Raw genomic sequence first — 12,825 nt, 5'->3', positions numbered from 1 at the left:
AACAGAAAAGATTATGTTATTAACATCTGTTGACTGACTGATTTGACTTTAGTGTAAAAGAGTCTTGTCAGTCTGTCCCTTTCCCATGTTCAATTATGTGTAATTTGTGGATGAAAAGCGGCCCAGTACTGCTCATTCCAAGTTCCTTTTGCCTGTTAGATCTGTTAACTATGGACTTGGGCCAGGTTGAAAGTTTCCTTCTCTCTGTTTTGCTGGCCAAGCCCTTCCCCTCATCTGCCTCCAGCGACATGACTGGTTGCTGAGAAATATCTGATAAGCAGTACTCTGGGTAAGTGTTTGCTCCTTACCCCTCACTGGTGCCTCACGGTGAGGTATCTGCCGGCCTTGGGTGACCTGTGGGTTGCCCTGGACAATGCAGAAACCCCAAATACCACACTGCCTTCTCAGAGGTTCAGGAGAGATCCCCCCTTCCCTCCAAAGCTCCCGCCCCAAGGGTGGGGCAGTGACTGTCCTCCTCCTCTTCCCATTGAATGGAAAATCAGAACGCCTTTGTTCTTCCTGCCAGAGTGCCACTCCCAACAGTGATCCAAATGTGGATTCTTCCCTTGTCCTTGGTCCAAGTCAAAGCTCCTTTTCCTCAAGGTGGAAAAGAAAAATTCCTGAACCCCCTGCTTGAAATCAGAGTAGCTAGCATTCCTTGCCACCCCAGTTCCCTCCTCTGCCCCTTACTCTCTGAACTTGATCCAATATTAGTTATCTGGAAATCTGACATGTGAAGGCATGCATTCATTAATGGTAGTAGAAAAATCAACCAAAATGTTAGAGATAAAAGGTGTCCTAGAAGATTTCGTCAGGGAAAAAGCAGGCACTGCCATCCTTGTTAGATATAAAGAAGGGCTGTAACCCATTGGTGACCAGGTATGGATGGGGTGGGCTATCAAGGGCTCACAGGACCTCTTTATGCTAATTGAATAAGGGTGATAGAGCCTGCTTTTCCCCTGACTAAATCTTCTAAGGTACCCCTCATCTCTAAAATATGGTTTGGTTTTTTACTGCCATTAATGAACATAACTCTGTTTTCCAGGTAACTAATACTTGCTTTTTAAAATGATTTTGAAAACTTTCAGACATATTAAGGTATAATTAATATAAAACATTCCCATGTCCATGTACCTACCACTCAGTTTTATAAATAATAAATTATAGAGCTGAAGTCTCCTATGAATCCCTCCTCTTCCATTTCTCTCTGGAGGTATCAGTTATCCTTAATTGTTAATAATCATTCCTATCCATGTTTTATACTTTGATTATACATGGACTATATATTATATATATGTAATCCATGTAAAGTATATATATATATAATATATATATAATCCATGTATAAAGTATATATATGAGATAAATACTATTGTTTTGGCATTTTAAATATTTCTTTCAGAAATACACAAATTGATTTGACTGTATATTTCTGCAGCTTGTTCTTTTCACTTAGCATCCTCTTTTTTAGATTCATCCGTGTTGATAAATACGGCTTTTGTTCACTGCTCGAGTATTCCTTCTCTTCTTGTATACCAAGGCATTTTCCTATTGATGGACCTTTCAGTTGTTGCCCGTGTTCTGTACTATGACCCTGAAAGAGGAGGCTTCCCCCGCAAGACGTGGACATTCTTGTATGTATCTCTTTAGGAAGGCCTGATCTTTAAATGCCAAAACTTGATTTTAATCTAACCTTTTTTTATTGGTCTTCATGAATCTGGGTAAATTGGTGCATCTCTCTTGGCCTCAGTTTTCTTAGCCATACAGACAGGCCTGAACTAAATGATCTCTAAGGTACTTCTCAAGTCTATAATTCTGATTCTCTTTCATACTTATTTCCCTGCCTCATGTTCTGAGCAACCATTTAGCGTAAGAGTCAATTCAGGAAAGCAAAATGCATTAGAGAGAGAGAGAGATTTTAAATTCAAAATGAAAATGTCTTTGAGTCATTCCTTTGGGAATGTTTTCTTAAATTTATATTTCCTATTGTACTGACTAGATAAATATTAATGAGGAAACTGGGACCACATTAAAACCATCAAAAAATGAAAGTTGAGGCCTATTTGAGCAACATGGAAATACCTTTGGAATCTTACCTCTTAAACTTAGATGTTGGATTGTGTTACCAGCTGGAGGGCGCTGCATGACTCCTGGTGGGTCATGAATTGCTCGTGAGTCAGGATGACTCAGGGTCATCATTTTGAACATGAATTATTATATTATGTGCTGCCAAAAAATGATGCTCTCCAAAAGACTTTTGGAATCTAAAAGGCTTTTTAAAAAATTTGCAGGTGCATAGTAGATGTATATATTTATGAGTTACATGAGATATTTTGATACAGGCATGCAATGAGTAATAATCACATCAGGGTAAATGGGGTATCCATCACCTCAAGCGTTTTTATCCTTTGTGTTACACACAGTTCAATTATACTTTTAGTTATTTTAAAATGTATAGTTAAATTATTTTTGGTTATAGTCACCCTGTTACGCTAGCAAATACTAGGTCTTATTCGTTCTTTCTATTTTTTGTATCCATTAACCATTCCTGCTTTCCCCCACCCCACCACTGCCCTTCCCAGCTTCTGATAACCATTCTTCTACTCTCTGTCTCCATGAATTCAATTATTTTAAGTTTTAGCTCCCACAAATAAATGAGAACATTCAAAGTTTGTCTTCCTGTACCTGGCTTATTTCACTTAACAAAATGACCTCCAGTTCCATCCATGTTGATGCAAATGACAGGATCCCATTCTTTTTATGGCTGAATAGTACTCCATTGTGTATGTATATATATATATATATATATATATATATATATATATATATACCACGTTTTCTTTATCCATTCCTCTGTTAATGGATGGTTAGGTTGCTTTCTAATCTTGGCTATTGTGAATAGTGCTTCAATAAACATGGGAGTGCAGTTACTTCTTTAACATACTGATTTTCTTTCTTTTGGAGCAGGATTGCTGACTATATATGACAGCTCTGTATCTGATTTTGCGAGGAACCTTCAAACTGTTCTCCGTAGTGGTTGTACTGATTTACATTCCCAGCCACAGTGTGCAAGGGTTCCCCTTTCTCCACATCCCTGCCAGCATTTTTTATTGCATATCTTTTGGATAAAAGCAATTTTAACTAGAGTGAGATGATACCTCATTGTAGTATTGATTTGCATTTCTCTGATGATCAATGATGTTGAGTACCTTTTCATATATCTGTTTGCCATTTGTATGTCTTCTTTCGAGGAAGCTCTTTTTAGGTCTTCTGCTCATTTTAAAATCAGATCATTAGACTTTTTCCTGTAGAGCTGTTTGAGCTCCTTATATATTCTGATTATTACTAGCTTGTCAGATGGGTAGTTTGTAAATATTTTTTCCCATTCTGTGGGTTGTCTCTTCACTTTGCTGATTGTTTCCTTTGCTGTACAAAAGCTTTTTAACTTGATGTGGTTCCATTTGTTCATTTTTGCATTGGTTGACTGTTTTTGCAGGGTATTACTTGAGAAATATTTGCCCAGTCCAACATCCTGGAGAGTTTTCCCAGTGTTTTCTTTTGGTAGTTTCATAGTTTGAGGTCTTAGATTTAAGTCTTTAATCTATTTTGATTTGATTTTTGTGTATGGCAAGAGATAGGGGTCTAGTTTCATTTTTCTACATATGGATATCCAGTTTTCTCAGCACCATTTATTGGTGAGACTGTACTTTCCCCAATGTATGTACTTGGCACCTTTGTAAAAATGAGTTCACTATAAATGTATGGATTTATCTCTGGGTTCTCTATTCTGTTTCACTGATCTATTTATCTATTTTTATGCTAATACCATACCATTTTAGTTACTATAGCTCTATAGTATAATTTAAACAAAAGGCTTTTTGACCTTAAGGATAATGCCCTTCAGAAGCTGTGTTTTTTGAGATTGAATAGTCCTTTTAAATCTAAAAAAAAGAAAAAAAAAAAGATTGCTCCATTACTGCCGGGATGACCTATGGTTCTGCCACTTCCTTCTTTTTAGTCTCTAGTCATCTGGGCCTAAGGCATAAGCCAAGTCTTTGGACTTGTGGGCTCAAGGACTCTCCTAGCAGCTGTGGTCACAGTTCAGCGCAGAGATATTGCGGCATCTACTTGGGCTGCTCATTGTCTCCACCTTTTTTTCCCTTATTTTCTAGTTCTTAGCCAAACACTACATGAAATTGCTTTCAGAGAAGTACTACAGTTTCTCATGAAACATAATCACATTGATCACAGAGTAGTAGTGGAGCTCTTTCATATAGATATGTTTCATATAGCTATGAATATAAAATTTTATTAGATAGATTTGAGATATAGAGGATATATAATATGTTCATAATATAGAGGACATTATTACTGTTCTCAACAGCCTTTTTATTCCACTATTTTTAGCAGCCCTATGGATTGTAGGAGTGACCCAGCTCCAGGGATAGGCCTTGATTAATCTAAATTTAGAGACTGGATTTAGATTAATCCAATCTTGGTAATTTCCCGTGGCAGTGATTAGTTCAGGAATTCAGCCTTACCCTGCCAGAACATGACATTCCCATGGTTATAAGTCCAGAAATGAGACATGAAGGAAAAATGGTTGGAGGCTTTGGGGAAAGGCTATCTTACTTTTGAAAGGCAGAGGAAAATGATCTCTTTTCTTCTGGTGTTGCTGTTGTGGTCAGGAACTGCTCTCAGTCAAGAGCATGAAATTGATACTCCCTGGAGGACAGAGCCCAGGGAGGTGCAGAGAAATGAGCTGGAGCCCTAGATTGAGCCATCTCTGAACCTCAACTCACCACTGGGCTTGTTATAGATGAGTCAACAAATTACCTTAAGCTATTTTGATTTAGGGTTTCTTTCTGCTGTTTGCAGCTGAAAGCATCCTAATTATATTATCATTTTACAGCTAAATTCTTTTAATCCCTGGAATAGCGTCAGGAAATTATTGTTATTTTAAATTTTAACATGAATGTTAATCCACTACTGATATTATTGTCAAGTTAATTGTAATGTGTCTTTATTTTCTTATTGGGATAAGATTTCTCAGCATCTTAACTACTGTTACTGTAATATATTAAGAAATTTCTAAAATTGTTTTTTGTTTGTTTGTTTATTTGAGACAGAGTTCCCCTGCGATGCTCAGGCTGGAGTGCAGTGGTGCATTCTCAGCTCAGTGCAACCTCCGTGTACTGAGTTCAAGCAATTCTACTGCCTCAGCTTCCCCAGTAGCTGGGATTACAGGCACCCACCACCATCCTAGCTAATTTTTGTATTTTTAGTAGAGACAGGGTTTCACCATGTTGGTCAGGCTGGTCTTGAACTCCTGACCTCATGATCCGCCCAGCTTGGCCTTCCAAAGTACTGGCATTATGGTACTGGGTTACTATACTCATGTTTCTGTGCACAACCTAACTGGCAAAGAGAGGATGGGGTCTTTGCATGATTTGAGAGCAATTGCAGGGCACTATATTAATAAAACCCAAAAACACAGGATTAAATCACTGTGCAAAAGCCAGGCCTTGAGGTAGGAATGGGCATGGCTAAGTGGAGAGCTGAGGAGAGGAGAGAGAACTACATGGGTGGACTGGCATCCTCCGAGAAGGCTGCAAAGTGAGGTGGTCATGTAGGAGTGGAGGAAATGAGGTGTGGAGCCCACTGAGAGAAGCAAAAGGCCTCATCTGGAGAAACTCTGAGGTTTGCAGTGTCAGGGGAATGGTGCATCTGGTGGGAAAGGCTTTAACACCAGGCTGAGGAATTTGGCTCCACGGCTTCTTAAGTAGGGTAGTGACACTATTACAGGGATTGTTGCAAGTTATTCTAGAAGTGGCATGTAGGGGAATTAGACCGGGGGAGATGTTGGCCCAGTATCCTCGAAAGCTATTACAAATAATCCATGCATGAAGTGGCAAGAGCTATGAGCTGTAGCGTTATAGACTAAATGTGTAATCTCTTAGGTTTATATGGAATTTCAGAGTTCCCAGAGCACGTTCACACACGTCGTCTAATTTATCTAATTAGATCCTGTCAACCTTTTTTTATGAATTAGGAAATACAGGTTTAGAGCAGTTAAGTAGCCTGTTCACAAGTTGTTAGTGACAGAACCTTTTCAATGAATTTTTACCACTTTTAGTGAAATTCTTACTTTCTAAAACTATTACCTATTTTAGGTTCCGCTTACCTTTTTTTCCATGTTGTGCTAATTTGCCTTTGTTCACTTGTCTGTCAACTGGCCCTTGACAGCAGCATAAGCAAAAGCTAAATGCCATAGTTCACAGCTTTTATAAACATTGAAAACCTTTGAGTAGTGAAAAGATGGCTAAGTATCAACATCTTGTAGAACTTCCTTACATAACTGAAAGGTAATGTTTCTAACAAATAAAAAAAAGCCTCGGTCAGTAGAAAGTTTTTGAAGTATTTTAGATGAATGGAGAGTAAGTGAGAATTTAAGAAGCCTCAAATTGGCATCGTTGAGTGAAGGTGGTAAAGTTGCCCATGACTTCCAATTACAGGCAAAATCAACCTTAAAAGAACAGGAATTACTGTCTTAATAAGCCAGAATAAGGAAAATATTAATCTGAACAAATATTCTGGTATACATTGTCTTTTTTTCTTTTCTTTAAAATGTGAATGAAGATTGGGCATCCTAGCTTACACCTGTAATCCCAGCATTTTGGGAGGCTAAGGCAGGTGGATCACATGAGGCCAGGAATTCGAGACCAGCCTGGTCAACATGGTGAAATCCCGTCTCTACTGAAAATACCAAATTTAGCTGGGTCTGGTGCCGCACACTGGTAATCCCAGCTATTTGGGAGGCTGAGGTGGGAGGTGGGAGAATCTCTTGAACCCAGGAGGCAGAGGTTTTAGTGAGCCTAGATCACACCACTGTACTTGAGCCTTAGCAACAGAAGGAGACCCTGTCTCAAAAAAAAAAAAAAAAAAAAAAGTGAACGAACTATTAAGTAGTTAAATATTGGACATAAGCCTTTTAATTAATTTATTCAGGTATACAACAGGCATTTTGAAAGTCATGATTTTTTATGTTTTATTGTGGTAAAAAACATGTAAGTTGCAATCTTAACCATTTTTAAGTGTACAGTTCAGTAGCATTACACATGTTTCACATTGTTGTGCACCTGATTGATCTCTAGAACTATTTCATCTTGCAAATCTGAAACTCCAAACTATTAAACAACTATTCCTTTCCCCCTCTCTCCAGATCCTGGTAACTGCCGTTGTACTACTTCCTGTTTTCTAAGGATTTGGAAAGTAATGAATGTCTTTTTAAATGTTAATCTGAAGAAACATTTATTGAGTACCTACCAGGTGTTGGGCACTGTTCTTGATGCCAGGCCCAAAGAGAGGTAAAAGATAGAGGAGGATTCCTAGAGGGTCTTTGTTACACTGGATTTGGAGGCATATACAACGTAAATCAATATGAATCAATGTCTATTAAGTCTTAAATGAGTGATGGCAACAGTACATTTTGTCAGATGCTAGCAGTAATATTTATGGTGAGTTGAAGAGTTTCGTGTCACTTTTACAGACCCTGAAATGTTGAGGGAGGTACCTTAGGGGAGAAAATGTGAGCCAGATAACGGGAATATTGGATATCAGATTGTATAAGGTTGGTGCAAAAGTAATTCTGGTTTTCACCATTATTTTTAAATATTTTGAATTATAAAAGTAATGGCAAACACTGCAGTTACTTTTGTGCCAACCTGATATTTATTAATAATTTATGGTTATTAGTGAGGGGAAATAATGATGGAAAAAGTGTTCTGCTAGATTGGCTTGGGTGTAATTGTTGCCTATTTCAAGATTCACAAGAGTACCTAAAAAGGCTCCCTGGGGGAAAAGTACCACGCAGAGAAAAATGGGGAGAGTCAATAGGTTTATGTCTATGCATTGTATAAAGCTGGAGCTAGGAAGCAGCCTTTTGGGGTGCTTTCAATGTTTACATGAAGAAATATTGCAGTAACATAGCAGTTGAATGCTCCCCACCTAAAAAAAAAGGGAGTTAATGGTTAAGTCGATTTAGAGGATATATGATTTACATGTTTTCCTGAAATTTCTTGGAAACCACTTTAAGGGGTTCTGTATAGCAGCAGTCCCCAACCTTTTTGCCACCAGGGACCAGTTTCATGGAAGACAGTTTTTCCTGTAGGGACTTGAAGTGGTGGTGGTGTCCGGGGTGGTTTAGGAATGATTCAAACACATTACATTTATTATGCACTTTGTTTCTGTTATTATTACATTGTAATATATAAGGAAATAATTATGCAACTCACCAGTATAGAATCAGTGGGAGCCCTGAGCTTGTTTTCCTGCAACAAGATGGTCTTATCTGGGGGTGATAGGAGACAGTGACAGATCATTAGGTGTTAGATTCTCGTAAAGAGTGCACAACCCAGATCCCCGGCATGCGCAGTTCACAGTAGGGTTTGCACACCTATGAGCTCTAATGCTGCTGCTGATCTGACAGGGGGCTGAGCTCAGGTGGTAATGCAAGCAGTGGGGAGTGGCTGTAAATACAGATGAAGCTTCTCTCGCTTATCTGCCACTCATCTCCCGCTGTGCAGCCCAGTACTGGTCCGTGGCCCTGGGGTTGGGAACCCCTGCTGGATAGAATGCAAAAGAATAGAAAAATCTAAACAAAGCTGAGTAGCCAAATGATAAGAATTTAGCAAATTACAATGAAGTTGTATTCAGTAACTGGTCTCTGAAAGCTTATTCTTGATATATGATAGAGCTTGCTGATATCTGTCGAGGGCTTTGTGGTTTTTTGTAGCTGAGATTGATAAATAAGTTTGGAGCTACCATAGTGAGGGGAAATAAGTGAAGGAGGCGTTGAACTTTTGAAGTGCCAGAGCCCTTTAAAAGGCAAAGTGCTTCAGAAGCCAAAACTTTTGGCTTCAGGTTGGAATCATCTGGGAAACTTTAAAAATTACCAGTGCCCAGGTCCCACCCTTGACCAGTTAACTCACAATCTCAGAATTTGGGGAAGGGAGCAGGCTTAATCATGAGTATTCTTTTTGACATTTTTCAGGTATCTCAGTCCATTTTCTGCTGCTATGATAGTACCTGAAACTGTGTGGTTTATAATAAACAAATGTATTTAGCTCATGGCTCTGGAGGTTAGGAAGTCCAAGGATATGGCATCAGCCTCTGTTGAAGACCTTCATGCTTCATTATCTCATACTGGAAGACTGGAAGGGCAAGTGTACTCATACAGAAGAGAATGTAGGAGGAGCAGGACTCAGTTTTATAAAAATCTATTCTCAAGATAACTAACTCACTCCTGTGATAAGGACAGTCTTTCCTACAGGCTCCGCATGAATCACCTCTGAAAGGTTCTACCTCTTAGTACTTAGTATCTCTGAGGTCCCACAATGGCAATCTAATTTCAATGTGAGTTTTGGAGGGGACATTCGGATCATAGTACCAGGCAATTCTAGAGTACAGCCAGGGCTAAAATCATTCTGCCTGTTTCAGCTATAGCCAGTAATCTGTGGGGAACATTTATTAAAATAAATTTTATTATATAAAATTTATATAAAATATTATTATAAAATAGAATACTTGCTAACTATATAAAATAGATATGCAGGCTTTCCCTCCTCTACTGTCAAAAAGGCAGATTTTTTTTGCCTTAGTCAATTGCAGAATCTGAAGAAAAAAATGGAAGGAGATGGAGGAGAATATCTTAAAGAGGTCCCATAGCCACCTTTAGGGAAGGGCTGGGGGTGAGGAGTAGGAGTAGGTAGGAAGCATCGTCTATATGTACTTCAGGAAGTAGGAAATATGGCATGTTCTCAATCTATCTAAATTATATAACTTTGCAGGATGTGATCCATTTGTGTCAGAATAATGAGGCATATAATACGTTGCATTTAACATGTGTGGGAATTCTTTGCTGAGTAATTAGCATTCCTTTCTCCAGCCCGTATTCAGAGGAAACATACCATTCACACCCTCTCTGTGTTCACATTTTCCACTGCGTTGGAGAGCTTTTTTTCAATAGAAATCTTTGTCCTCTTCTAATGAGACTGGATTATATCTGAAGAAACTTAACATATCTTTCCTTGTTTTTCTGGCAGGAATTGATTTTAAAATCAGAACGATAGAACTAGATGGAAAGAAAATTAAGCTTCAGATATGGTAAGTAAACACACACACACACAGAGTTTCTGCTTTAACTGGGAATGGAAAGTAGGAGTTAAATGTGAATTGTATTAAGTTATAAGCATCTTGTGATAGCTAAAACATCTTTCCTTTATCAGAAGCGAGGGGAAATAAGTAAATATTAGGAATCCTTCAAACATATCTCCCCCAAGAGTTGGGAAGGTGAGAGAGGGTACTAACTGTTGGAGCCAGAAGGGATCTGTTAGCTAATTTTTTCAAAACTGTAATTTGCGAGGGGAGGAAACTAAATTCTAAGGAATGCAAATTACTTCTTCATCATAGTTGTTGTAGCTGATAGAGCAAAGTAGTCATATCATAGGAACCCTTGGCAGGAGGTACAGATTTAGGTTCTAGCCACGAGGCCTCCAAACTGAGGGCTTTGGGCCAGTTATTTTCCTTCTCAGGGTCTCCTTTTTCTCACTTGTAAATTGGTTGGATTGATGACGTTGGAGATCCCCTCCAGCTATGATGTTTTATAATTTATTTGCATATTTCTTATTAAATAGAAAAATCAAGACCTTTGGACTGAGAACAAAAGGGAGAAAAAAATCATGTCATAGTTCAGGCTGCTCTGTAAGATATTTTTAAACACACTTCTTTTCTCATACATAGCACAGTACTTCTGACACCAGATGTCAGGGGGTTCTCCCCGCCACCACCAGGTAATTCTCCAGCAGATGCCAACTGGGGTGTCCTATGCTTTTTCTTCTTTTTTAAAAATTTTCTTTTTCTCTCTGGGTCTCCTATAATTTAAGTCAATTTTGATACTGTCTACCTGGAGATAGCATCAGATCCCACAAGTTGAGGGCTGGATCCCACAATATTCCCACTTCAGCTGCCAGTTGCAAGTACAAGTTAAATATCCCTTACCCAAAATGCTTGGGAACAGCAATGTTTCAGATTTTGGATTTTCTTGCATTTTGGAGTATTTGCATATACATAATGAGATATCTTGGGGATGGGACCCAAGTCTAAACATGAAATTCATTTATGTTTCACATACAGCTAATACGCATAATGTTGAACATAACTTTATACAATATTTTAATAAAAATTTTTAAAAATAAACTGTGTTGTATGCCTACATTTTGACTGTGACCCATCACATGTGATCAGTTGTGGAATCTTCCACTGTGGCATCATGTTGGCATTCAAAAAGTTTTGGATTTAGGCGTTTAGATTTTGGATTTTCAGATTAGGAATACTCAACTATAGTAGGTTGTCACCTATACTTCTGACCAACTGGCTATAAGCTGAGGTTCTGATGACCCCCTCCTCTGATTTCATTAATTTACTAGAGCAGCTCGCAGAATTCAGGGAAACATGTTTACCCATTTATTATAAAGGATATTGCAAGGAAGACAGATGAACAGCCAGATGGAAGAGATGCACAGGGCAAGGCATGTGGGAAGGGGTGAGGAACTTCCACACTTTCTTCCTTGTGGGAGGGGGCAAACACCCTCCAGGCACAACCAGCACCTCCATGTGTCTCACTATTCTGAAGCTCTCCAAACCCAGTCCTTTTGGATTTGTATGGAAGTTTCATTATGTAGCCATGATTGATGACATCGTGGGCCATTGGTGATTAAGTTAACCTTTAGCCCCCTCTCCCTTCTCCAGAGACTGGGTGGTGGGACTGAAAGTTCGAGCCCGCTGATCCCTTGGTTGGTTCTCCTGGCACCCAGCCTCCTATCCTGGGGCTGGACAAGAGCCCCAGCCACCAGCTACTTCTTTAGCACACAAAAAGAACTTTATCACTTTGTTGGATATTCTGAGGATTTTAGGATTTGCGTTCCAAGAACCAGAAGCAGAGACCAAATATGTTTCTTATTATATGTGTTTCTTATTGAATCATGCTTGTCACAGCTACTATAATAAAAATACCATAGACTGGGTGTCTTAAATAATAAACATTTATTCCTCGCAGTTCTGGAGGCTGGAAAATGGAAGATGAGGGTGCCAGCAGACCCAGTGTGTAGTGAAGGCTAGCTTCCTAGTTTGTAGACAGCTGTCTCACCTGTATCCTCACATGGTCCAGAGAGATGTCATCTCTCTGGTATCTCTTAGAAGGGCACTAATCCCTTTCACAAGGGCTCCACTCTCATGACCTGATTACCTCCCAAAGTCCCCCTATCTAAATGCCATCACATTGAGGATCAGGCTTCAACATATAAATGTCGGAGGAACACAAACTATCAGTCCTTAGGCTGTTTCCCAACTCTCATGTCACAGTATGCAAGGCAGAGATCTTGATTACCCGATTCTGGTTCGTAAACTCCTGAAGTATTTGTTCAACTACAGTGAATAAATATGGTTCTTCCAGATTGCTAGGTTGAATGTTTTTGACTTGAACTCAGAAGCTCTTCTTAGATTTTTTTTTTTAACCTCCTAGAAGCTGGTTTAATTTCTTTCAGTTCAGTGCTTTGCATGGAGCCATATAGATTTGGAACTTTTGGAAGGTTTTTGGTGATGTTTGCTGATCTAATGTGTAATAATGACAGCAGTAGATAAAACGTAGAATTCAGCACTGACTAAGAACGAGGCAGGGCTAAAGAGTAAAGTTATATATATTAGCTTTTGCCTTAGGCTCGATTTTTTTTTTGAATCTCAGAACTGGGATAGAAGAATATTCCCTAG

At 38.9% G+C, this 12,825-nt stretch overlaps 1 protein-coding gene across 2 annotated transcripts in view; it reads left to right on the top strand.

The window, feature by feature from the left end:
- Positions 1-12,825, top strand: part of RAB8B (RAB8B, member RAS oncogene family) — a 73,115-nt gene that overhangs the window by 44,893 nt on the left and 15,397 nt on the right. For both annotated transcript variants that reach the window (XM_074393508.1, XM_003939880.4), the window contains exon 2: positions 10,104-10,164. In XM_074393508.1, the coding sequence (XP_074249609.1) occupies positions 10,104-10,164 (61 nt within the window). The remainder of the gene's footprint in view (positions 1-10,103; positions 10,165-12,825) is intronic.

This window comes from Saimiri boliviensis, chromosome 2, assembly GCF_048565385.1.
Source record: "Saimiri boliviensis isolate mSaiBol1 chromosome 2, mSaiBol1.pri, whole genome shotgun sequence".
Classification (NCBI taxonomy): Eukaryota; Metazoa; Chordata; class Mammalia; order Primates; family Cebidae; genus Saimiri; species Saimiri boliviensis.
The sequence above is the reverse complement of the archived record's forward strand: the minus strand, read 5'-3'. Positions and strand labels throughout refer to the sequence as shown.